A 26,061-nucleotide genomic window follows, 5' to 3' on the forward strand; every position below is an offset into this window, starting at 1 on the left:
AGATATTATTCATAAATAAGCAAATACCCCCCTATTTGAATCCAATAAAAATAGTTAAAAAATAAAATTCCGAAAGGATAAAAAGTCAACCCCCCCCCCCACCCAGTTCAAGAACAAAAACTGAATTTTTTGCAGTAGGTGAAATTTTCAACTTTCTAATGCCGAGTTATTTCTCAAATCTAAAATTCCATAAATCTTAATATGGTAAAACATTGCTAAAAAGCCAAAATGCAGTAAAATATTCATTTGTTTGATATTTACAAAAATATTTTCATCCAGAGCGGTTTTGACAGCATTCACGCACATCAAATAAGGTTTGTCTGGAACATAACTCCTTCAATATAAATCAGATTTAAGCAATCTTGGATTTGTTGGAAAGCGGGTTTTGTGTTCCACCTAATACAAAAAGTCTCATGTAAAAATAAAATCATTTGATCAGTCAAACTTCTTAGAGAACAAGAACATTTCTCTAAATCAAGAGCAATTTAATTACTTATTGACAAGAGTGTGAAAGAGAACAGCCTCACTCCAATATTGCAGTGGTACATTAATTTCAAACATTAGGGTGTGAGCCACCTCAGGTAAATGGTGGTTCTTGCGTTCAGCCACCCCATTATAAGTTGGTGTGCCAACACAGCTGGTTTGATGGAGAATGCCCAGTGATGTAAGAGATGCCTGAAATGCCCCATCTGTATACTCCGTCCCATTATCACTACGGAGAATTTTAATTTGGGCATTAAGCTAGATACGAACAAAATTATGAAACAATTGAAAACAGCTGAAAACATCACTTTTATGGTGTATCAAATAAAGCCAAGTGCGAGGGGTATGAGAATCAATAAAAGAAACACATCATTTATAACTAGAAATTGAACACCACCGGGCAGAGCCCCACACATTCGAATGGATTAACATAAAAGGAGAATTAACGTTCAAACTAGAATAAGAAGAACGTGTTTGCTTAGCCAAAATGCAAGCACCACAAAAAAAATCTTTGGGATTACATTTGAAAAATAACTTAGGAAAGGTTTTAACTAAAGTACCCACAGGAGGGTGTTCTAAACGTCTATGTCAAAGTAATAAGTTAGGAGGAACAACGGGATCAGAAACAGTCGAATGAGCATGACTAAGAGGAGAAGCAACTATTTCGAACAAATAGAGACCACCATAAGCTTTACCAAAGCCAATCGTTTCCCCCCGTACCAGATCCTAGAAAAGACAATGAGAAGAAAAACAGGTCACTTTACAATTAATGTCAGAAGTAAGACGACTAATAGAAAGGAGGTTTGTAGTAAAGTTAGGAACATGTAAAACATAATTTAATGTCAAGGTGGGAGAACATGGGATGGATCCCTTCCTAGAAACAAAGGTAAGGGAGCAATCAACAATGTGAACTTTGTCCTTTCCAATACATGGACAATATTAGAAAAAAACTGGCCTTACGGGTCATGTAGTCTGAAGCACTAGAGTTGAGAATCCAGGATTGGGAAATTGTGGATGCACAAAGATTAGCAAAAGAAATAATTGGGGTTGTAAAATTTGAAGGCACCAAGGTGGAAGAAGAAGCGGAAGCAGAATTGGCAGGGCCGGTGGAGTCCAACTTGGTTACCAAATGGCAAAGAAGCTTGGTAAGGTCATCCTAAGAAATAGAAGGGGCAACACTAGGTGGAGGATCAACTGTAGTAGCCTCAATATGATTTGCCAAAGGTTTTCCACAACCATGACCCTTGTTGGAAGAGCCAGTAGGGCACCCAAGAAGCTTCCAACAAAATTCGTTGGTGTCTCTCTTTCCCACAATAATCACATTTGATAGCATCGCGTTTAGAACAATCACTAGGGTGAGAAGAACCACCTTTGGGTTGCACGGGAGGACCACAAAGAATAGCCGATCGGTCTTGGGACGAAGGGGGCAGTATAGCAGCGCGACAGCTGTCCTCGAGTTGAATCAAGGAGTAAGCCTGTGCCAGAGTAGGAAACAGAACTCTGCTAAGAACACAGAGTTGATCATACTCCACATGAAGTCCAGCAAGAAAATCATACACCCAGAATTTATCTTCACGTTTCTTGAACTTGATCACATCTTCAGGGGTAGAGGCCTGGAATGTATCATAAAAATCCAATTCCTGCCACAAACTGCGCAACTCAGAGTAGTACTGGGACAGGCTGAGTTCCTTCTGCTTGGTCTCATGAAGTCTCATACGCAGTTCATAGACCTGTGCATCGTTCCCAACCTGCGAATAAGTCTCTTGAGTAGCCTTCCAAATTTTTGCAGCCATGTCTAACAGGAGATAACTACGAGCAAGTTGAGGTGTCATGCTTGTGATAAGATAAGACATCACTAAGGACTTGTCTTGTTCAGGCCTTATAGTGGTAGGTTTCTCCTTCGCACCAGTGAGATAACCCAAATACCCGTGGGAGTCGATGTTGAGGTAATAGGATCTTGACCATATAAATAACTGCTTCCATCCAAACGGACAGAGCAAACAGGGTAGGTAGGGAAGCCATCATGAGAATATCGAGCTTGCCTTCTATTCTGGATGTAGCAGAAGAAAGATCCGACATCGTTACAAAAAAAAAAGGAGAATGAACCATAAATTTGAAGGGAAAAACTAGATCATCAACAAATCTCACAAAAAAAACTTCACAGGACAAAAACACAACCTTTTAAAATCATGAATAAAGGCTGATCAAATAGATAAAGAGGGAAAAAAGCCCTCGGCGGTGGAGAAAAGCACCACCGAGGGATGGCAGATGAAAGGGAGGCTGAATTCCCTGCCTCACGGTGACGCTAGAAGGGGGACCGAGAGAGAGGGAGGTGCAAGGCGTGGCTGCATTGGTGAGTTGGAAGGTAATGGCGGTGGGTAGGTGGTGGCGGAACTAAGGAAAAAATGAGATACAGAAAGAGAGAGGAGAGAGATGGCGGTGGTGGCTTTGGTTATCCCTAGGTCGATTCTCCCTAGAGCTCTGATACCATGATGTTTTGGGAATTGTGACTTGTGTCAATGAGACACCAGTCCACCTTTATTTATAATAAGATGTGAGGTACAAAGAAAACAAAGCCCTAAGGCAACATTACATAACTCCTAAGGACAATTTTACCCTTATACCCTAGATTACAACACTTACTTTGGGTCTTGGATAGGTTCTGTGGGCTTTAATTTTGGGCTATGTATTGTATCGGGCCTCAATTTTAAGCCCATAAAGTGGGTGAGAAGTCAGCACAAGAGATTATTAGTAGTTAAGATAGAGAGTTAAAATTAGATTACAATACTTATAAGGGGGCTACAGATATATATAAATATGAGGCCTTTAAAAACTCCTAGCTGGACTCCTAATCATGCTCAAACACTGAATAACCATGATTTGCGTAAAGAATTTTGAGTTTTCTTAAGACTTTTGGAGCTGTTGAGCTGTACATACAGGACTAGTATTCCAGATCTAATATCCTTCCTTCTCCTTTTAGTTCTGCTCATCTCTGATAACCTTTTAAATATTCTCACTCTGGTTCTTTGCTACTCTGACTTCCTTTATATTGCATATCTGATCTCTGCTCCTACTCTTTGTTATGTCCTTCTAAATCCTGCATCTTATCGTGTGACCTTGATCTGTCACTGTTATGTCTAAGACCTAAATATATCATTAATGTCAAGGCGACAAAGCACCTGCCTAGGCGCCCCTAGGCTTGCATGCTATGTATTATTTAGGTCATAATGAAACTATAATGGTTTAATGTAATATAATCAATTTAACGTACATTTATCAATGCAATATGATATTGTTAACAAAACAGGAAATAGGGAGAATGCTTGAATGATCGAATTGATCAATCAAGCCTTGTATTAATAGCATTCAGAATTACAACTTCATGACCAAAATACCCGTAACTTAGCCGACTTAGCTAAGTAATACATAGAACATAAAATAAAACCCAAAAAGATCAGAATACCCCCACGGTATTCTAGTTTACATTATTCAACACTCCCCCCTCAAGTTGGAGCAAAAAATATCAGACATGCCCAACTTGACTAAGTTAGGATGGACCATCTTTCCAGATAGTCCCTTGGTGAATATATCAGCAAGTTGATCAGTAGACTTCACGAAAGGAAGGCAAATCAGCCCTTCTTCTAATTTTTCCTTGAAAAAATGCCTATCCACTTCGACATGCTTGGTATGATCATGCTGTATTGGATTATGTGCAATCCTGATTGCAGCATTGTTGTCAGAGTACAACATCATAGGAAGACGAATAGGAACACCAAGGTCTTGTAGCAAACCTTTCAACCAGAGCAACTCACAAATACCTTGTGTCATAGCACGAAATTCTGCTTTGGCACTAGAACGAGCCACCACATTCTGCTTCTTGCTACGCCAAGTGAGAAGATTGCCACCTACAAAAGAATAATACCCAGAAATAGATTTGCGATCAAGAGAGCCAGCCCAATTTGCATCAGTGTATGCTTCTATCTGGAGGTGATCATGAGGAGACAGGAGAATGCTTTTCCCTGGAGAAGACTTCAAGTAGTGAAGGATACGACGAACTGCCTCCATATGGGAAGAGCAGAGGTCATGCATAAACTGACTCAAAGTACTCACAGCAACAGCCATGTCTGGACGTGTATGTGTGAGATAAATCAACTTCCCCACTAATCTTTGGTACCGGCCTTTATCAACAGGTTCACCCTCTTTTTCCTTGAGACGAACACCAGCATCCATATGTGTATCTAAAGGGTGACACCCTAACAAACCACTTTCAGCCAACAAATCTAGTACATACTTCCTTTGGGAGAGAAAAATGCCCTTAGAAGATCTGGCAACTTCAATCCCAAGAAAATACCTTAGCTTTCCTAGATCCTTAATCTCAAACTCCTATCCAAGAAAAGTCTTCAACCGACTGATCTCATCACCATCATTGCCTATGACAACAATGTCATCCACGTAGACTATAAGAACAGTAAGTTTTCCACCAACCATCTTTATAAAAAGAGTGTGATCAGTATTACTTTGCTTGTAGCCCACAGAAATCATGGCCCTGTGAAACTGGCCAAACCATGCTCTAGGTGACTGCTTCAGCCCATAAAGTGCACGCTTCAATTTACACACTTTACCTTTGTTTTTGTCACACGAGAACCCTTGTGGAATGTCCATGTACACCTCCTCATCAATCTCTCCATTGAGGAAAGCATTTTTAACATCTAGTTGTTGTAGATCCCATCCAAGATTGACTGCACAAGATAACAATACTCAGACAATATTCAGCTTTACAACAGGGGCAAAGGTCTCCTGGTAATCAATCCCATATGTCTGAGTAAACCCTTTTGCCACGAGTCGTGCCTTATATCTATCCACAATGCCATATACCTTCTGTTTCACCACAAACACCCATTTACATCTAACAGTCCTTTTCCCTGGTGGAAGAACCACAAGATCCCAAGTGTTATTTTTTTTCAAGGATTCCATTTCTTCCATCATTATTGCCTTCAACTTTCCATCTGATAGAGCTTCCTGCCAACTGTTAGGCATACGAACAGAAGAAAGGGAGTCATAGGAAACAACATGGGATATAGGGTGCTTAGTGCAAGCACTGACACCTTTGCAAACAGCAATAGGTAGATCAAGAGAAGAAGTATTACCAGGTGGAGAAGCAAGTTCTAGATCCAGGTTCGGCAACTAGATGGGTACTGGTGCTGCAGTGGATTGAAGCTGCTTATGTTTCTTCGCATAAGTCTACACAATAGAATCAGTGATCCTCCTTTGAAATTCACTAATAGTTTTTTGGACAGCAGATTGCTAGATAGGGGTTTGCTGGACTGGAGTTATCTCCCCCAGAATAGGAATGTCAACATTATCTGTGATGTTCCCCAGTTTTCCCCCTGTATAGGAACTTCTCCTGAGGTAGAGGGAGGACTAGGAGTAGGGGGAACAGGAACAGACTCATTTGGGACATACAGAAGGGGAGGTTCTATAGTCAGCACATCTTCACTAATACTCTCCCCCTGAAGAGGTGGGGATGAATAATATGAGAAATTCTCATGGAAGACAACATCCATACTAACCATGGTACGACGTGCAGGAGGATAATAGCACTTGTTCCCTTTTTGGGTGGCAGAGTACTGAAGACCCTGGTTCGAGCAAAGCTTCAACTGCTCCAAATTTGGAAGACTGGTCCCACTACTTTAGCTCTTGACATTGATCCAGATGTTGAAATCTCTCCTCTCGATCTCCCTCGGGACTCAGGCTGCCCTACTTCTGTTCATGATAGGGTGGTTAACCCCTCTGGAAGATCAATTGTGAACCCCTCTACAAGTTTGAATGATCGCCCGTTGGCAAGCTCTTTAGCCAAGTCATCTTCTGCCCCTTCGAATGGTTGTGCTCTTTACCCTGCTCCTCCACAGCACACCTCCTCCTCTAGGGAGCCCAGTCGTGGCCGGCAAAAGGGTACCCACCGCAACTGTCGCCCCCGTGCTCTCCGGCTTCAGGATCTCCTCCTGGGCCTCTGCAAACAACTGTCGCCCACGCTGTACCCGAGGTGGGTACGCAACCACCATCCACTCCAGTCTGTCCTACCAGGTTGGATCGACTTCAGCTCCTCCTACTCTCCTAGTGTCATCGCAACCTGGAGTGAACCTGCAGCAGCCGCAACAGCTCCCAAGGTCAACGCCTGACCCCCTGGCATAGTTGTCAAGGCGCTAGGCGATCTAAGGCGTTTGAGGTCCTCCTTAAGCGCTTAGCTGGTTAGGTGGCGCCTAAGCGGTGCCTAGGCGGCCTAAATCGCGTTCCAATATTATTTTTTTAATATATCAGTTTTATGTGTGAAACAATCAAAACACACATTTGATTTATATGTTCTTGAAATTGGTCATTTTCAAGTATACTTAGTCTCACATTTGGTTTATACTGTTCTTAGAAAATATGATGTTATCAATAAGTAATTAACTTGCTCTCGATTTAAAGAAATGTTCTTGTTCTCTAAGAAATTTGATTGATCAAATGAATTTATTTTCACATGAGACTTTTTGTATTAGGTAGAGGATAAAACTAGTTGCCAACAAATCCAAGATTTCTTAAATCTGATTTGTATTGAAGGAGCTATGTTCCGGTCAAACCTAAAAATATTTTTTTAGATATCAAAATAAATGAATATTTTACCGCACTTTTGTTTTTTAGCAATGTTTTACCATATTAAGATTTATGGAATTTTTAGATTTGAGAAAAACCCCAGCATTAGAAAGTTCAGAATTCACCTACCGCCAAAAATCCAGTTTTTGTTCTTGAATTTGGGGGTTGACTTTATATCCTTTTAGAATTTTATTTTTTAACTATTTTTATTGGATTCAAATAGGGAGTATTTCCTTATTTATGAATAATATCTTAAGTAATTACTTAAATGATATTTGACATAAATAAGTGCCAAAAGGCGCCCTTCAATAAGGCGGCAACTGCCCAGGCACCTACAAATCCACCTGGACACCTAAGCGGCACCTTGGCGACGCCTTGACAACTATGCCCCCTGATCCCTGCTCCTGGACCTGCTGGACCAACTCCATTTGCTCGATCCTCTGGTTCTTCTAGCATTTTTGAGAGATCCAACAAAGAAGAGGTGTTGATATCAGGAAAGGCATTCTCCTGTCTCCTCATGATCACCTACGAATAGAGGCATACACTGATGTTGATTGGGCTGTTTCTCCTAATCGTAGGTCTATCTCTGGGTATTGGTCTTTTGTAGGTGGCAATCTTGTCACTTGGCGTAGCAAGAAGCAAAATGTGGTGGCTAGTTCTAGTGCTAAAGCAGAATTTTGTGTTATGGCACAATGCATTTGTGAGTTACTATGGCTGAAGGGTTTGCTACAAGAACTTGGTGTTCCTGTTCGTCTCCCTATGATGTTGTACTGTGACAACAAGACTGCAATCAGCATTTCACATAATCCAGTATAGCATGATCGTACCAAACATGTTGAGGAGGATAGGCATTTTAAATCAAGGAAAAGTTGGAAGAAGGACTGATTTGTATTCCCTTTGTGAAGTCTATTGATCAACTTGCTGATATTTTCACCAAGGGATTGTTTGGAAAGTTGTTTCATCCTGCTTTAGTCAAGTTGCGCATGTTTGACATTTATGCACCAACTTGAGGGGGAGTGTTGAAAGATGTACTCCAGAATACCCCCGGTATTCTGGTCTTTTTGGGGCTTTATTTTTGTTTCTCTATGTATTGCTGACTCTCCTAGTAGAGTCGGCTATAGTAGGGGCAATTCTGTCCTATTTTGTAATTCTTCTCCTTATAAATAAAGGGCTTGCCTGATCATATTGATCATTCAAGCAATTCAATAAAAAGTGTTTTGTTAACAAGTCTATATATAAATAGTTCTATCTCCCTTCATGTTTCTGAATTCAATTACTTCCTCTCACATTTCTGGGATGCTCCTGACATCGCCCATGGTTTCTGACACAGTGCTGGCCTCTTCAGTTAAGTCACTGCCAATTAACTTTGATTAAAGTACATTATCATTTAAACATTTAAAAGAGAAAAAAGACCAACCCTCAACAAGCTTAGATTGACAAAAGCTTGTAAACAATTTTTTAAGGACAAATAGATGAGAACATAGAGATATCAAATGTATAAAATTGTGTCCAGATTGACTTGTGTTTAATGCTGGTCAATGGTCAAAAGCCTTTCTTGGTCAATAGTTTTCCACTTTTTTTTTTTTTTTTTTTTTGGGGGGGGGGGGGGGGAAGGGGGTATACCCTTCTTCATTGTCAGATGCAGAGAAAATGGTAACATGAAAAAGTTGATATTGGCTGTAAACAGCGATATCATTACCACTAGAAAATTCATGGTAAATTGGAGTAAAGGGCACTTCCATTAAATTGCATGTGTAGATAATGCCATCACGGTTTTAACGAGCCAAGGAAGGTAGATGAAATATCATGAAAAGCAAGGGAGGTATTTGAAGTTGTCAACAATCAACATCAGGGGCTCAGGTGTAATTTACCCCCATAAAAAAAGGGGTGGGGGATGGTATTCACTGCAGCACACAATAGACATACCAGCAGCAAGCTGCGCCTTTATACTCTCCACCTTCTCTGCCACCTCAGAATTTGATGGAGCTAAACGCTGTGCAGCAACAGCATAGTCTAGAGCTTCTTTATGTTTTCCTAACTGCAGGATAATAATTGGCAGTAAGGAATAAAACTAAGTGTGGAGGATGTGAGAGGGAAAGAGAAAATAAGACCTGAACATGATTGAATTATGAATGGCAGAGAAAACCTTAACGACACCAAGCTTAACAACATACAACTCGTATAGTTCACAAAAGATATGGGTCAACGAGGACAGTATGCTCAGTTCAAGAAACAGCAAAACAAATTACCTGCAGTAGAGCGTCGGACATGTAGTAGTGTGCCCTGAAGGATGAAGGATCAATGCTTCGAGCTTTGTTGCAATCTCTTATAGCCATATGAACATCATTTTTCCACTTCCTCTGAAAACAAAAACCAATATACCACCATAAGCTGTACTGAATGGTATTCTAACAAATATATATATATATATACAACTCTATCTAAACCAAGTTCTTCAAGAACCTTAAGGAGCAAAGCAGCACGAGTACACAGGCATTCATGCTTCAGCTCAGGTACAATTTCAAGACCTTTTCCATCCAATACTTCACTGCATGCTTCAATTCCATAAAAAAAATCCATCCCTTCATTCAAGCATCTTTCAGCAGCTTGAACCAGTTCTTTGCATTTATTAACCTGTGACAACTAGTTTAACTTAGCCGAAATTTATCATCCAGAGAAGTAACTGCATAGCCAATCAAATAATAACAGAGACCAAAGCAATATCAAATATGACATACCCTAGAAGAAATATGACTTTTCATGGAAGAACCATATGGCAACCGTTGGGTTGCTACTTGTGTCCTTTCTGCGGCAATGAGCATAGGAGTAAAAGATGTCTGGTTTAGAACATCTTCCGCAGTATATTTCACAACGCTATCACCGCCTGCATGTCATTAAGATAATTTAATGTGAAAACGTATCAATTTAATCAATACAAGACACTGAAATCACTAGCATTAAGTATTAGCATTTTTTTTTTTTTGGGGGTGAATAAAGAATTCATTACCAAGAAACGCCAGAAGGGGAGAAGGAAAATTACAAGAAGAAGAAAACAAAATGAAAAGGACTAGCAGCACCCAACTCAAGAGGGATGGACAGACAGCTGCAGCGTAGACAACGGGAGGCTCCAAGAGACATCAATGAGTCTGTTCCTTGGGGTATCAGAAACACTACCATGGGGCAACAAATGAAAGTTTAGAGTTAACATCAAAGAAGATGGTGTTCCAAATCTTATTGAAGGAACGGGAATTGGAGGCCCATCTACGAAGATTACGCTCCATCCAAATGTGGTTAATGGTAGCACCGAAGGCAAGTGATGCAGATTCATCATCGACATGGGCTTAGTTCTTTAGAAATAAGTCTAGGGTTGGGATATATATATGTTGGGCCTTTGATCCTAAGGGTTTTCTATGTAATAGGACACTTTAATGGGCCTAAACTAGAGGTAAATAGGTTGCATACGGGATTAGCCCAATACTTAGTTTATTTTTCATGTTTTAAATTGAACCGGATGAACCACTGGTCCAATTTAAGTAAAATGTTCCTATTGCCAATAGTACTATATCTCGCGATATATCGGTATCTCGGGCCTACCGAGATATCCGAAATATCCGAGATATCATGAATATTCCGAAATATTGCATTTTTCTGCAATATTTCGGGGTCCATCTCGGGGGTATTTGGCCATATTTAGGCTCGAAACTTCATGGACAGCCTTATTTAAGCTTAATAAACACATTTAAACCATAAAATTGTAAAAATGTGAATTCAAATTGGTGTTTTGGGCTTGCACCCTTGATTGACATACGGTCGCCGACCTTAATGTATAAATAGTTAAATACACATAGATTAATGAAATCACAACTTAAGTTACAAATTACAAGTGCTAAAGCGCTAATAGTAGTTCTTTGTGCCTCCCTGGATCAATCCCACTCATGCCTCGGCCTGGAGTCGCGTCCATTGCTCTCTGTTTGAATGACATATGTGGACCACGGTATAGAATCGGAGAAGAAAGCGAGTGTAGTCATCCACAAGTGTCACGTAAATGGAATCATCAACGATCAGTAGGTAACCTATCCTAGGATATAAACTAGGGTTACCAATCGATCCGATCCGTGAAGAAGATGATCCATCGTGATATGATGTTGGCGCCGGCGCAAGAGGCGATGGCATTGGCTGCATGTATGGCTGGTGAGGTTGGTATCTAGGTCCGCTAGGGTATGCAAAGATGTTATCTACAAAAGATGATCCAAGATGTCCTCGGATGGGGTAGTCATAGTCCCCTACCCACTAAATCGCCATATGATGATGATCCATCTCCATATCCACCGTAAGGTTGTGATGCACCATAATCCGATGCCAATGGAGTGGCATGTGCGCCAAAAGATGGGGCACGCCAATGTCGGCCGGTCCTCCCTCCCTATCACCCATACTCAAACCACCAACAGAGCTAGATAGGTTATCAATGTCCATTTGATCGAGTTGTAGATGTGTTTATCGACCCTCACGCTTCGTCAGGATGTATGTAGAGAGGCCTCTCGAGGGTGGGGTGCGGTGGCACGTGCTCCGTGGTCCGTATCTGCGGTGGCATGATCAAACCGCGGTCTCTCCGGTGCTGAATCCGAGCGATGGTCCACAGTGCCGAATCCGGGCCTCCTGGCCTACCATAACGCTCTCGCATGCCGTCATATTCTTCACCAAAGATCACCACCACCAACATCACCACCACCAAGATCACCATCACCACCACCAAGATCACCATCATCACCATCATCATTTCGCGACTTGCATCAGCCTTCATCCGCTCATTATCGAACACCACGCTGGTCGACCATGGACAACAGGCTTCCTCATCAAGACCGAATTCGCCGCCCATATACTGCCCACACGACCAATCTCGTAGGTTATCATGGGGTCGGGCCTACCTCCCTCCTCATCCAACACCGGCTCACCTCTATCCCTCACCCAATCCACAATAGGGTCCTCATCGCCTCGAGTCAACTTGAAAGATGTCGGCTAGATCAATGGTGCCCCTCTCTCCCTCATGTCCCATGCGTGTGTTGCGTTTCAGCCTCAAAGTCAGAGCACATACACCATGTCGTATAAACGTTGAGACCCCAATGTTGCGCCTCTTGGAGTGGATGAGTGCAAAGGTACTCGAGTTCCTCTCACAACCAGATGCAGAACATGTTTGGGCAAGGACTTTAATTGCTATTCTTCTTAAGTTTTCAGCCGATTCCCATACAACACCCACCATTCATTGCATTACAAGTTTACAACAAAAAAGACATGTGTCAAATGTTGTTTCAACTTTCAACTTTCAAATTTCAATACATATGTAATTTAAAACTTAAAAGAATTACCAAGCATCACCACGTGCTCTGCCAGATCGCACCTCGGCCCAAAACTTCCCAATGCATCCCTAAATACCTTGATCTATACCCATGTGGAAAATTAGTAAGTACTTCTTCACTACTTATTTGAAAGCATCAATAAGTTGAGTTTCCAAATGAACTCACTTCATTGTTGCAAATTGCTTCAGAGTGCACCATCCTGGCTCCAACTTCTTCACTACTTGTTTCGCAAAGATCAATAAGTTGAGTTTCCAACCCAAGCCTATTGTTATATTGATACTTAGGGTTGAAGTAGTATGCTGAAATATGACATATAGAATAGAGGTATTGTCAAATGCATAGGTAATTAGTAAATAATAATACTATGAATTAGTAAACATAAAACAAATTTACTTTCCAAACCTTATGCGGTGGATGCATAAGTTGATTCTCCCATGAGCATTTATGATATCTAAGAAGTGTTTCATATCGCGAGGACCCACACTATAGACACTATCTTTCATCAAGTCTATTGCAAAGATATAGGACGGCATGGTTGGGCCCTTTGAGCGGAGTCGCAACATGTAGAACTTGACATCGCTCTAAAACTTTCACCACTTTGCTTAGTTTGGTCCAGAAGTCCTCGATGACATCGTTGTTTGTGCTTCCTCCCATTTGCATCTTGGAACCCTTCCATTGAAACCACTCCTCGAAGCAAACATGCTTCTCACCCGGCCTTCTTTGTCTCAATGCTTTTGAGGGCAATGTGTAGTTGTGGCAAATCTTGTGATGCCAGGCCTAACCAAGTCACCCCACATTTTTCCCTCAATAGATTGAGTGCATAGAGTGGTTGTATACAAAGTTGGTGACTTGTCTTCGCACTTCAACCACGCCTTCACCAACTTTAACTTTCCCATATCTTTTAGCATTAAGTCAATGCAATGGGCTGCACAAGGAGTCGAGAAGAGCCGGTACTTTTATTGTTCATCATCTTCTCACCGCACAAGTTACTTCCATTGTCTGCGTTAACTGGACAACATTCTCAATACCCACATCTTTTTCCACTACTTCCTTTAACAATCAGAAATATATTTTGCATCCTTTATCTCTTTGGATGCATCCACGATTTGAGGAACACTGCCCTCCCATCACAATAAATCATGAAATTGATGATGGACTTTCTTGTAGGCCCAGTCCATCCATCTGCCATTATAGTCACCCCATATGTCTCCACATATTCTTCATCTCACTAATGTACTCATCAATCTCACTCTTTTGTTGAGGTAGATAAACATTCATTACCTCATATAGGTGGGGCCTTGAATCTCGGGCCACCGCAATGGTATCTATCGTGGTATCATAATGGGGGCCTTGTGCGATGTAGTTCGGGATGGTATGGTATAGCATCCACTTAGCTATTGATTCTTTAACCAATCCCTTCATCCCCTTCCATGCTCCTTTGATTCTAGGTTGATCGCTTCCTTTCTTCTTATGCGATTTAGGATCGGATGTTGATGGTGGTACTGCTTGGTAGAGTGTGTGGGGTTGCCCTCACACTTTGTGATCTTTTAAAAGGATTCAAAGTTTTAGGACCTCGAACGCCATGACTCCTCCACTACCCCTACTCTTTGTCTCTGCGATCATCTTGAAAACTTCCTCTCTACTCCTTGAAACAGTCCGCCTAAAATCCCTAGCCTCCTGCTTGTTTGTAGTGTCATCAGTATCGCAATGTCATCATCGGAGGAGGAGGAGGAGTCATCATCATCATCGTATCGTCTTCCTCCTCCCATCGAACTCCTGCTCGTATCCTCAAGTTGTTCTCTTATCCTTTGCTTGTCACCCTTCCTCTTCTTTCTTCCCCTCAAACTATCACCAATCTCCTCTGGCTACTCGGTAGGGACCATATGACAACCTACAACATCTTTAGATCCTCCAATCGGATGTTGTTTAAGTCTCTGGACCCACCTCCCATAAATTGCATGTGACAATAATTACATATAGATTTTCTCTTATCCCCATCAATGGGAGTACCGTAACCATGCAATGTCACCCTATCTTGGCTGGTTGGTCTCTCTTGTTCCCTCTGTTCTCTTTGTTCCGTCCGCCCCTTTGTTGACTACTTTCCCCACCTTTGCTTGCCCCTCGCACGTTGTCTATCACGATCCGCCATAATGATACTTGTTTATCGCAATGTAAGTAACACAAATAATTAAAAAACTTAATGTAGATGCACTTCAATGACACTTTTAGATTACTAATACACTTGTATAGTTATTTAATATTTTTCCCCTAACCCTTATATTTTTCACAAAATTAAAACCAATTTTTATATATAATGTTAATATAAGTATTGACCTAACACAACAAAACTATGAATTAGTAAACATAATATACATGTAATGCATCTCAAAACATATAGAAATAACTTTCATATTTTTCATTATTTTTTAAACTTAAAACTCATATTTTTCCTTATTTATTTCTGTTTTTTAATTTTTTATATATTTTTCTTAATTTTCGAAAATTAAAAGAATTATTTAAGAGCAGAAAATAAATCCGACTTAATGTGAAGCCGTAGATCGGCCATTGGTGTCTAACATATATTTAATTCATTACCATCTAAGTCATATTACCCTAATTATTTCCTATTTTAGTTGTAGGAAAATGAATTTTTAAAACCAGAAAAAATAAAAAAATACATATGGGAAAAAATTTCGACACCGTGAGGTTGTAGATCGGCCTCCGGTGTCTAACATATATTAATATCATCAACATCCAACAACATTTGTACAAAGTTTTTTAAAAAAATTGTTTTAGAGAAATATAATTTACCTTAAATAATGAAATTAGGCTTGGATGATGAGCTTAGATGACCCTCCGACGCCTTCCCGCGACAAGGAGCTTCAATGAGGCTTGGAAGGGAGGAAGAAGAGAGAAAATTTCATTTTCAGCAGCTCTCGGTCAAATATCACCAAGAGCTGCGAAATATGCAATTTATAAGGATTTTGAATGTGACACTATTGTCACTTTACAATATCTCGCGATATATCGTGATATCTCGCGATATATCGTGAGTTCCACGATATATCGTCAAAATATCTCGATATATCGACGCAGTTATTGTACTTTTTATTTCGACCTTGTTTCGTATCTCGGTCATGTCGAGATTCACGAAATATCGCGATATATCGCCGATATTTCGCGAGATTTTATACCATGCCTATTGGCTGATGGGGTCTTATATCCTATTGGTTACTTAGGAATCTTCTTAGTTTAAGTGTTTTAAATTGTTTTAAGTAGTTTAATTCTCCCACTCCAACCCTAGTTTACCTTGTCTCCGTGAAACCCTAAAAACCTTAAAGCCTGTCCAGCATTATTTAACCATCCAAATCACCTCAAACTTCAACCGAATTCCTTTCTCATCATTCCTAACACTAGACCAAAGCCCGAGCCTTAAAATCCCATTAAAAACCCTAGTTTCAGCCTAAGTTCTAAAACCCAAAACCCGAAATCTTAACCCTAATTTTCTGAAATTCAATTTTTTTTGTTAAACATCATCCAAACCTACATTATTAGACTCCCTAAAACCTGCCTATTAAAACCATATAAGAATTACCACATTCCCCAAAGCCTAAACCTAGAAATTAACCTAAAAACCCTAATTCTGCCCATTCGAACAAACAGCCCCCTTTGAGATCCTATTGCTTGGCCTCTAATAGGATCCTTCTCCTATTTAGAGCTACATTAGCAAGCTTGCCGGCGATGTCACAGATCAATTTTCCAGCAAAAGACAGATCCACTCCTGAGCAAGAGGGATAATTCTTCTATTACATGGCCAACACTTACCCAAGACTCTCTTCCAAACAGTTGAAGAGAAAGAGCAGGAGAAGAAAAGGTGATCTACATCTTCCATTCCATTCCAACACAGAGCACAGGCCTGGAAGATAGAAATTTGGAAATGGAGGAAGGACTGAGTTGGAAAGCAATATGAGAGGGCTCTCCAAACAGTGAAGCTGTGATGAGGGATGGGACCTTTAAACCAAACAATCCTGCACCAAGGAGATATAGGACCTTGAGATCTCACGTGGTTCAAAGCTGAGAGGGAGCTGAATATCCCATTGGAGGATGGAAGCCAAACAACCGAATCTCCTCTGGGAGAGCCCAAGCAGAAGGGATGGCAAAGAATTCCAAATAGCAGCAAAAACCGGGGGATTAGCTAGAGGGGGAGCACATACACCTTGGGAGATAATGGAAGCAACTGAGGAGAATTTGCAGATACCCAAAGAATATATAGCTCTATCTCCCACAACAGAATGGAGAACACCTATGGGGTGCCAGTTATCAAGCCACAATGAGGTGCATTCCCTATCAACAGTCTTGGAGGAGATTGCCTCAATTGCTATAGCCTATAGGCCTGAGACTCAGGATCTCACGCCATACCCAAAAAGGATTAGAGTGAATGGAAGCCGTCCAGATGCAATCCTTACGGAGAAGGCCGGAGTAGACCCAGTTGACCCAAATGTTGCCCTTCTTTGCCATAATATTCCAGAACAATTTGAGGATACCCGCATTGTTAGCTTCTTTGATCTTTCTCAAACCAAGAGCTCCCTCATCCTTGGGGAGACAAACAGTAGCCCAACTAATAGGGTGAAGGAATGTGGAGATATTTGTTCCTTTCCAAAGGAATGCACACATAATGGATTCGATGGCCTTGATGGTAGCTTGGGGCAGCCCAAAAACATCACTCCAATAAATGTAGGAGGATTGAAGGACTGATATGATCAACTCAAGACGCCCTGCATAGGACTATAGGAGAGAAGTTTGCCCTTCTAGAGCTCAAGTCTCTTACAGATCAGATCTAACATAGGGATACAGTGATGGGCTATCAATCTGGCAGGGATCAAAGGCAGCCTCAAAATCAGACACATCTTCAGCAGAGGCGTCAGTTTGTTTGGCTTCAGCAAATTGTGACCAACAAACCAGAAATAAATTTTGATTCAAACCACAGTCAACACACAAAAAAGATGAATCGATTCAGTTATGATTCATCAATCTTCATAAGTAGTAGATACAAATACTTAAACCTTCGTCGAAACCGTACGAAACCCTAGTTCCTCTTCTTCTTCTATGAACTAGGGTTTCCTTGTTCAAACCAGAAACTTAAAATGACTCTCAAAAGTCAAAACAGCAATTACAATAGAATCAGGTACTGCTTATAGCTCTGATACCATCCTGTAAAGAATCCCAGAACCTGTAACCAGTGCCTGGCAAAGAGAAGAAAGAAGCTAGAAAGAGATTAAGGGAGAAGAAGAGAGAACAATGGGAGAAAAGGGCTGTGTGATAGAATGTCTACCGTACCAGCCAATATATATTTATATTAAGCCAAAATAGAAGTACAAAAGGAATATAACTCATACCTAGTTAAGCCTAAACCCTAAACCCTAGACCCTAAACAGGAAACTTACTTAGACTAGGAAACTAACAATAATAAAGGAAACCATGATAGGGGGACTCCCTCTATCGTGTTATGTATCTTAACACTGATCAAAGAGGTTAAAAAAAGGGGAGAAAAAGGAGACAAGGCCCAAAGAGCCAAGCAGAAAGACCATGGACAAAAGAAAGTAAATTTAAAAAAGAAAAAAAGACAATGGTCCACCACAGACAGACCAACCTACAGCCTCATCAACTACATAAGAAACCCCCTACTATAGCAAAAAAAAAAAAACACAAAACAAAACCAACCTCAATTGTCTTCCAATCAGACAACCCACAGCAAAGGGGAAGAAGGAGCTCTCCACTTTTTCCCCCATAACACTACCTGCTTATCAAAGGCAATTGAATCCAGAAAGCTCAGCAATTCCACAAAAAATTTCTCCAGCTACAAAGAGATGAGTTGTAAAGATGCCCGAGCTACTGAGAAAGCTTGGCGTACAGTGTCTGATACTGGTATTGGGTTTGATCTCTCATTAATACCCTCCAAAGGTGCCCTCTCACCCATCTTATCCAATTTGGCAGTTCATGAAATTACAGTGTCATCATAGATTCATAGTCGTCCAAGTGATAATGCATAATTCAATCAAAACTCTGTCACCAAAGAATTTCTCTCAACAAATCCTGCAAGGTTTTTCATACTTGAAGTTCAAATTGTTGATGTATACATTGACGCTGCCCTTCTCCAACAGTTTGAGCTTTTGGGTGAAGTGGAAGTGAACACGGTAACAGAGCAGAAAGATCAAGTTTTCGAGTCCTGGGAACTGCAAAACAGGTAAGGGCTGACACTTATTCTCCTTCGGTGCCACCGTGCCATGCAAAGAAAAAGATGTTGCGTGAGCTCCATTTGCAAGGACCATGAGATCTTGGTCTGCAAGTGCTGCGGAGTGTCGATGTATACATTGACGCTGCCCTTCTATAACAGTTCGAGCTTTTAGGTGAAGCAGTAGGAAACACAAATGTGTCCCAATCACCCAATATATCAAAATTGGATGCTTCACCAAAAGGGGGAAGAAAGTATTTTCTAATTGGCCTTATTGCAAATAAGAGTGCATTAGAGATTTAGAACAATTCTCGAAGAGCAACTTTGATTCACATCTCACCCCTCTAAATAAAATATTTTGCTATTAAACAAAAAACTTATGAAATTCCATAATCAATAAGATCCAGACAAGGTAAGCCATGTGTATCATGCTTAACCCAAAACAGATAGATGCATGAACATACCAAGGTTCATATCCATTAGGTAAACATGTTCTCCACTATAACTGAGAAGAACCTCTTCCCCATTAGGACTAAAAGCAACATGAGTTAAGTGCAAATTTGAACGCCCCTGAAAAAGAAGGGAAGGATGATTAGAACGTCCATGGTGATTAATCTAAATTTAAAGAAATTGCACATTTAATTCAGAACTAAATAAAATAAAATAAAATAAACCACAACAAAGTATATAGCTGTATTCTTTCCCATTCACAAATCAAATGATGCAGGAATACATATAGGTTCGTCTTCTCCAAAATCATAGATAGGTCCTCAAAAAATGGAGATTCACCATTTCAAAGACTTCAAATTTACTAGCCACCCCAGAAAGGCCATGTAGTGTTGGGCCCCCCCTAGTTTCGATGCCACATAGAGATTAACTTACTGTCCTTAGCCATATCCTCAGTCTTCACTCTCAAAGAGTGGTCCACATAGATCACCTTTGTATTTAGGCATTTCTCTTTCCTAGCCTCGTATCATTCATCTAATCAAAACATGTTGATTGCCTAGAGAACAAGGAGAAGAGGAAAAGGAAGAAAAGGAAGAAAAGGGATGAAAATGAGAGACTATTGACTAATCTGCAGTAAAAATGAGATGGGTAAGAGATACCCCCTCTAAAATAAAAATAAATAAATAAAGTTTTAAAGTGGAGTAATTAGAGTAATTTAGTGAGACTGAGCAAAGAAAATTCTCAACTAGAGGCTGAAGATTTTACTGTTAATGCAGATTCATCACCAAAATAAGCTTGTTTTAAAAAGAATAAATCTAGGGTTGGGTCATATACATGTTGGGCCTTTGATCCCATGGGTTTTCTGTGTAATAGGCCACTTTTATGGGCCTAAAATATGGGTAATTAGATTGCATACGGGATTCCTTACTTAGTTTTATTTTTATGTAATTAGTGGTCATGTGATCGCTTAAGTGATCATGTGACTTGATTAAGTGGAAATGCGAAAACTTAAGTGGCCATTTAACTATTTAAGTTGGGCTGGATTAGGACTCTATAAGTCCAGCCATGTTTTGAGTCTATTTCCTTCACTATTTCAGTTTCCCAGTCCGTTTAGGGTACCTAATAGGTTAAGGATTGGATTAGGCCTTCCCTTTTTAGTATAGGAGTCTATTTTTGAGTCTTTTATATAAGGTTGTAAGGTGGGCAAGTATTAAATACGAATTTTGATTAATGAAAAAAGCTTTTGGCTGCTTTTGTTCTCCATTAAAGATTTTTGTTTTGTGTTTGATCAAGGCTGGTGGGATTGCAAGGGGTTTGGAGCTCGTGATCCGTCCCTTAAGCTCTCTTCTCTTCTGTCAGCTCCTCCGGCAGGCCTGAATTCTCATCTGTTCTCTCACATTCCTCTCTGCTGTCCCTCCGTTGGATGGAATACCGTCACCTCCACATTCCCATTCCCCTACCCCTACCAGCCCTCCTTCTCCTTCTCATCTGGCCCCCTGGAATTCTCTGTTTGGTGCTGGCTTTGCTTCTCAATCTGATGGACTTCCAGTTCACTTTGTCCCCCCCCCCCAACCCGTGTTAGTTCTTCAAAGGTGGCCCTTTGCCCTGCTGATTTCCTGGAGTCTGAAGCTCAACTTTGGGAAAACAGTCTTGTGGGGAACTTCTTTGGCTCTTGACCACCTTTCCACCTGGTCAAGCAGTCTCTCTCCAAGCAATGGCGTCCTCAGGGAATGCTGGACACGTTCTTGCTGGACAATGGCTTTTTCATCTTCAAATTCTCCTCTTCGTTGGATAAGATTTGTGCTCTTGAAGGCGGTCCGTGGCTGATGGCGAAGAAACCAGTTTTCTTGCGTCAATGGCATCGTCAGCTTCAACTCCGGCGTTTGGATCTCTCCTCCATTCCTCTGTGGGTTTCCCTCCCAGGGTTATCTCTTCACTATTGGTGCTCTGATGGACTTAGTACCCTAGGCTCTGTTCTTGGGAAGCCTTTATTTTCTTATGTGAGAACCAAGCGTAAGGATCGGTTGGCCTTTGTGAGGTTATGTGTTGAAGTCTCTGCGCATAAAGCTCTTCCTTCCTTCATCAAGGTGAATGAAGGAGATGTTACTCTTCGAGCAAGAGGTGCACTACGACTAGAAACCACCGCAGTGCTTGGTGTGTAAAGTTTTCGGTCACGACTCCCATCTTTGTTCCCCTTTGGCCAAGCCGGACGATGCCCTTATTCTTCCCGATGCTACTGCTGCTGCTCCCTGCCATGATGTTGTGCCGACTATCCAACGCAAGCCTCCTACTCGATCTCCTTCTCGTGGCAGAACGAGAACCAGGCTCTGGCACCGGAAGCAGCGTTGGTTGAAGAAGAACTCTGCGGCCACCTCTCAGGTCCTATCGCAATCGATTCTGCCACCCTGGAATGATAGATAGAATCGTTTCAGTCTTTTGTCGCTTGCTGAAGACTTTGGGATTATCTCTTGCCCCGAAAAGCTCCAATTCAAGGTTTCCTCCACATTGTGGTTGTTTCCATTCCCAGCTCTGGAAGACTCGACGCAGCTTGCAACGCTATGGCGCTGATGACTCCTCAGTTGAATCCCACTTTGGCCACTGAAGGTTGCAATTTGGACTCTTCTCAGCTTTCGCCTGTGAGAGATCCTTTAAACCCCTTGGTTTGTCCTGCCAATGTTGACGCCACTTTGGTGGACCCCACTTCTTTTGGCACTACTACCTCATCTGGTATTTGTGCTTCTTTCGTGGCCTCGGACTCTTTTGCCCCTGGGTCGATTTCTCCCCCTCCCACTTCTAATTCCCCTTTACCCGATTCATGTTCTAGGTCGGGTGACTTACCAACCTTAAACCATTCCCTAAACCCGGCGGTGACCCATCCTCGTAACCAGACTGAGAACCCTTCTCCTTCGCTCGTTACTTTTCTGTCTTCGATCCCCCGGGTAGTTAGCAAGGTTCCCCTTGGTCCTTCCTCTTTGTTGGTAGCCCCTCTTAGTAGCTCTTACCGGCATCGTCACCACAGTGTTACCATATCCAAGTCTATCCTGGCTCGTCTTGATGAGTCTTTGCTGCCGCTTCTCCCCCTTCCCCAATGATTCACGGACTTATCTGGAATATTCGAGGCCTGAATTCTGCCTCGAAGCACGCTGCTGTTCGCTCCCTCCTTCGCTCCTCTCGATCCAGCTTCTGTTGTCTTTTGGAAACTCATATTAAAGAGCAAAATTCTTCAAAAATCCAAAGCTCCATTGCCCCTGGCTGGTCCCTTCTCTCCAATTACTCTCTCCATCCAAATGGCCGCATCTGGATCCTTTGGGATCCAAAAATTATCTCCATACCTCTTCCTCCTCTTCGTCCCAATTCTTGCATCTTTCTGTCTCAAATTGCCTGGGTCATTTTTATTGCTTTTTCTCCATGGTTTATGCCTTCAACTATCCTTCTCAAAGGACCTCCTTATGGGCTGACCTCTGCTTCATTGCAAATCTTGTTGGTTCCCAACCTTGGGGATTGGGAGGTGACTTTAATGTCAAGTACTGCTCTGAAAAACAAGGGGGGATAACTTGAACATGGAAGCTGTGGCTGCTTTCAATGATTGTATTGAGGACATTGATATTAATGATCTTAGAAGGTCGGGGTTCCCTTTTACTTGGAGCAACAAAAGAACCGGGTCTAATCGCATTACCTGTAAGCTTGACCGAGTGTTGGTCAATGAAGAGTGGTTAGCTACCTTCCCAACATCCCATGCCACCTTTGACAACCCTGATATCTCAGATCACTCCCCCATCTCCCTTGACATCCATCCATTCACCTCATTTGGCCCTAAACCTTTCAAGAACTTCGACATGTAGTCCTCTCATCACACCTTTCTGCCCCTTATCAAAGAAGCTTGGGATAAGCCAGTTTATGCTTTCTCCACCCCTCTAATTGCTTTCTCAAAGAAGCTCAAAAATGCCAAAGCTGCTCTTAAGGATTGGAACCTCAAAGTTTTTGGCAATATTTCTCTTCAAGATGTGGATTGTAAAGACAGACTTGCCTCCATTCAGACTCGGTTGCAGACAGACCTTCTAAATGGCCAGCTTGTTGAAGAAGAGAAAGATACGACCTTGGAGCTCACCTCCCTCCTTGCTTGGGAAGAAAGTTTTCTCAATCAAAAATCCATAATCAAATGGTTGGACCTGGGAGATTCAAATACAGCCTATTTCCATCGCTCTGTGAAAGCTAGAGTAAATGCAAACTCCATTACTCAGCTCTCTCACCCAGATGCCTCCATGGCCAATACTGTGAAGGATATTAAAGACTTGGCAGTGCAGCATTTTGAAGGCATCTTCGGTGGTCCTCAAGGGGAATCTGATCTTATGCTAAGCTTTCTGCTCAATAAGTTCATTGCTCCTGAATACTTTGATTCCTTGTGCTCCATTCCCAAAGAAGATGAAATTGTAGTAGCTATTCATTCTCTCAAGGTGAATGGTGCTCCAGGTCCTGATGGCTTTAGTATGGGTTTCTTCTTAGCTACTTGGGACATCATCAAAAAGGATCTTATCACTGCTATTGAGAGCTTCTTCTTCAACCCTAGTCAGATCAAAGGTGTAAATCACACTTTCCTTTGCCTCATCCCGAAAAAGGAAGGAGCTTCTGCTATTAATGACTTCAGGCCCATTGCCCTCTGCAACCTTCTATATCAGTTCATTGCCAAGATTCTGGCTCGAAGACATAGGCATGTTGTAGACCTTCTTGTTAGCAACAACAATCGGCCTGCTGCCCATTCAAGTTAACATACCTAACTCCACGAAAACATCACCGGACCTTCACTGCTAGACTCCCCTACCAACTCGACATAACCCACACATCAAACCCTAAACCTAATTCCACCAAAACACCTATTTTAGCCTAACCAATTTAGTGTTCATAACAGATCCTGGTTTACTGGCTTCTAGTTGGTCTCCTACCAATCTAGAACTACATTACTGGTGTTGTATGTCTGGTCTTTTCCCCCCCTTTTTATTTCTTGGCTATCTGCGATGACATTTGATGTAGATCGAAGGAGGAGGAAGAGAAGAAGGACCAGCAGCATTGTTCAGCAGCCAGCCTTTATCTCATCAAAACAGCCAGCTTTTCAGCCCCATAAGCCCAGCCTTCCAGCCTTGAAGAAAATCAGCAAAAGACTGTTGGGATTTGGGATATTGTGACTTGTGTCAAGACTGACACTAGCCCTTTTATTTATAATAGAATGAAGAGAAAGTAGGGTAACAATATAATGACAAAACTACCCTTGCACCCTGTTTTACAATACTCCCCCTCAAGTTGGAGCATAGATACCACACATGCCCAACTTGCACAAAATCGGATGAAACATCTTGCTGTTAAGTGCTTTAGACATCTGATAACTGCACACTAGACTTCACAAAAGGGGTGCAATAGAAGACTAGCTCCACCTTCTCCTTGATGAAGTAGAGATCAATTTCAACATGTTTGGTGCAATCATGCTGAACCGGATTGTGTGCACTGCTGATCACAAACTTGTCACAGTATAACATCATAGGGACACAGACAGGCAGGCCCAAATCATCCAGAAGACCCTGAGGCCATAACAACTCACAAACACCATCTGCCACAGCATGAAATTAAGCCTTTGCACTGGACCAAGCTACCACAGCCTGCTTCTTACTACGCCAGGTGACAAGATTACCAGTTTGCCACCAAAAAGAGTGCAATAGCCAGGTGTGGACCTCCTATCATGTGGTGAACCAGCCCAGTTAGCATCATAGTTGTCATGGCGTCGCCATGGCCCCGCCATGGCGTCCTGGCGCTGGGGAAAGTCACATATCGAGCTACGCCATGGTGAATGTAAAAATATCGTCCGATATGGCTTCCATGGCGTCGCCATGGACGCCATACCACGATATTTGTACATTTGAATGTATAAAAGTTAGACTTAAATTTTTTTTTTTTTAAACCATTTAATAGCTTAGATTCTTTTTCGTTAATGTCTATTGGAGGTGTAACTTGAAATTATACACCTACAATACACATTAACATAAAAATTAAAAACATCAAACATATTACCCTAATTGGGGGGAAATAGAAATCGCAAAAGCCAAAGAAAGTTCGAGAGGAGAGAGGAGAGAGGAGAGAGTCGAGACGAGGAATAGTTCGTGAGACAGAGGATCGAGATTCCGGCAAGCGGCGACTTTGGCTTTAGTTCCTGGCTTCCTGCAACTCTCGGCAGAGAGAGTTCTTCACTCCTACGAAGTTCGAAGTTGCGAACACCTGCGGCAACCTCCAGGACTCCAGGAAAGTAATTTTTTATTATTTTTTTTAATTTGGTTCTTCTTCCTCCTCCCAGTCCTCCGGCAACTCGATCTTTCAGTTCAGTTCTTCAGTTCTTCTCCTCCCAGGCAGTCCTCATCTTCTTCTTAACTTCTTCTTCTTCAGTTCTTCTCCTCCCAGCCTCCAATAATGATTAGTGATTATAGCCAGTATTAGTAGTATCGGTTTTTTTTTTTGTTTTTTCTTCTTGCCTTGCACAGCCACACATACGCAGTTACACACACAGAGACAGGGAGAGAGTCGAGAGACAAAAGGGGGGGGGATTTATTTCAGCTAGTAGTCCTCTCGGTTTTTTTTTTTTTTCTCCTTTCTTCTTCGCAACTGCTTGTACAGTCACAGAGACAGGGAGATAGTCAAGAGACAGAGGGGGGCCTCTCGGTTTTTCTTTTTTCTCTTTTTTTTCTTCTTCACAACTGCTTGTACAGTCACAGAGACAGGGAGATAGTCGAGAGACAGAGGGGGGGGAGGGATTTATTCCAGTTATAGCCATAGTACTCTCTGTTTTTTTTTCTTTTTTCTTCTTCTTGCCTTGCAGTTGCAGGCTTGCTTACAGAAGCAGACCTCTCAGTTTTTTTTTTTTCCTTTTTTCTT

General features: G+C 41.6%; 1 protein-coding gene across 2 annotated transcripts in view; it reads right to left on the bottom strand.

Moving 5' to 3' along the window:
- LOC122661691 (protein ALTERED SEED GERMINATION 2) overlaps positions 1–26,061 on the bottom strand; it is a 159,551-nt gene that overhangs the window by 77,920 nt on the left and 55,570 nt on the right. For both annotated transcript variants that reach the window (XM_043857176.1, XM_043857177.1), the window contains exons 9-13: positions 19,167–19,272; positions 9,855–10,000; positions 9,580–9,750; positions 9,366–9,476; positions 9,043–9,154 (exon numbers count right to left, since the gene is read on the bottom strand). In XM_043857176.1, coding sequence (XP_043713111.1) covers positions 9,043–9,154; positions 9,366–9,476; positions 9,580–9,750; positions 9,855–10,000; positions 19,167–19,272 — 646 coding nt within the window. The remainder of the gene's footprint in view (positions 1–9,042; positions 9,155–9,365; positions 9,477–9,579; positions 9,751–9,854; positions 10,001–19,166; positions 19,273–26,061) is intronic.

The sequence above is a fragment of the Telopea speciosissima genome, chromosome 5 (assembly GCF_018873765.1).
Source record: "Telopea speciosissima isolate NSW1024214 ecotype Mountain lineage chromosome 5, Tspe_v1, whole genome shotgun sequence".
Taxonomy (NCBI): Eukaryota; Viridiplantae; Streptophyta; class Magnoliopsida; order Proteales; family Proteaceae; genus Telopea; species Telopea speciosissima.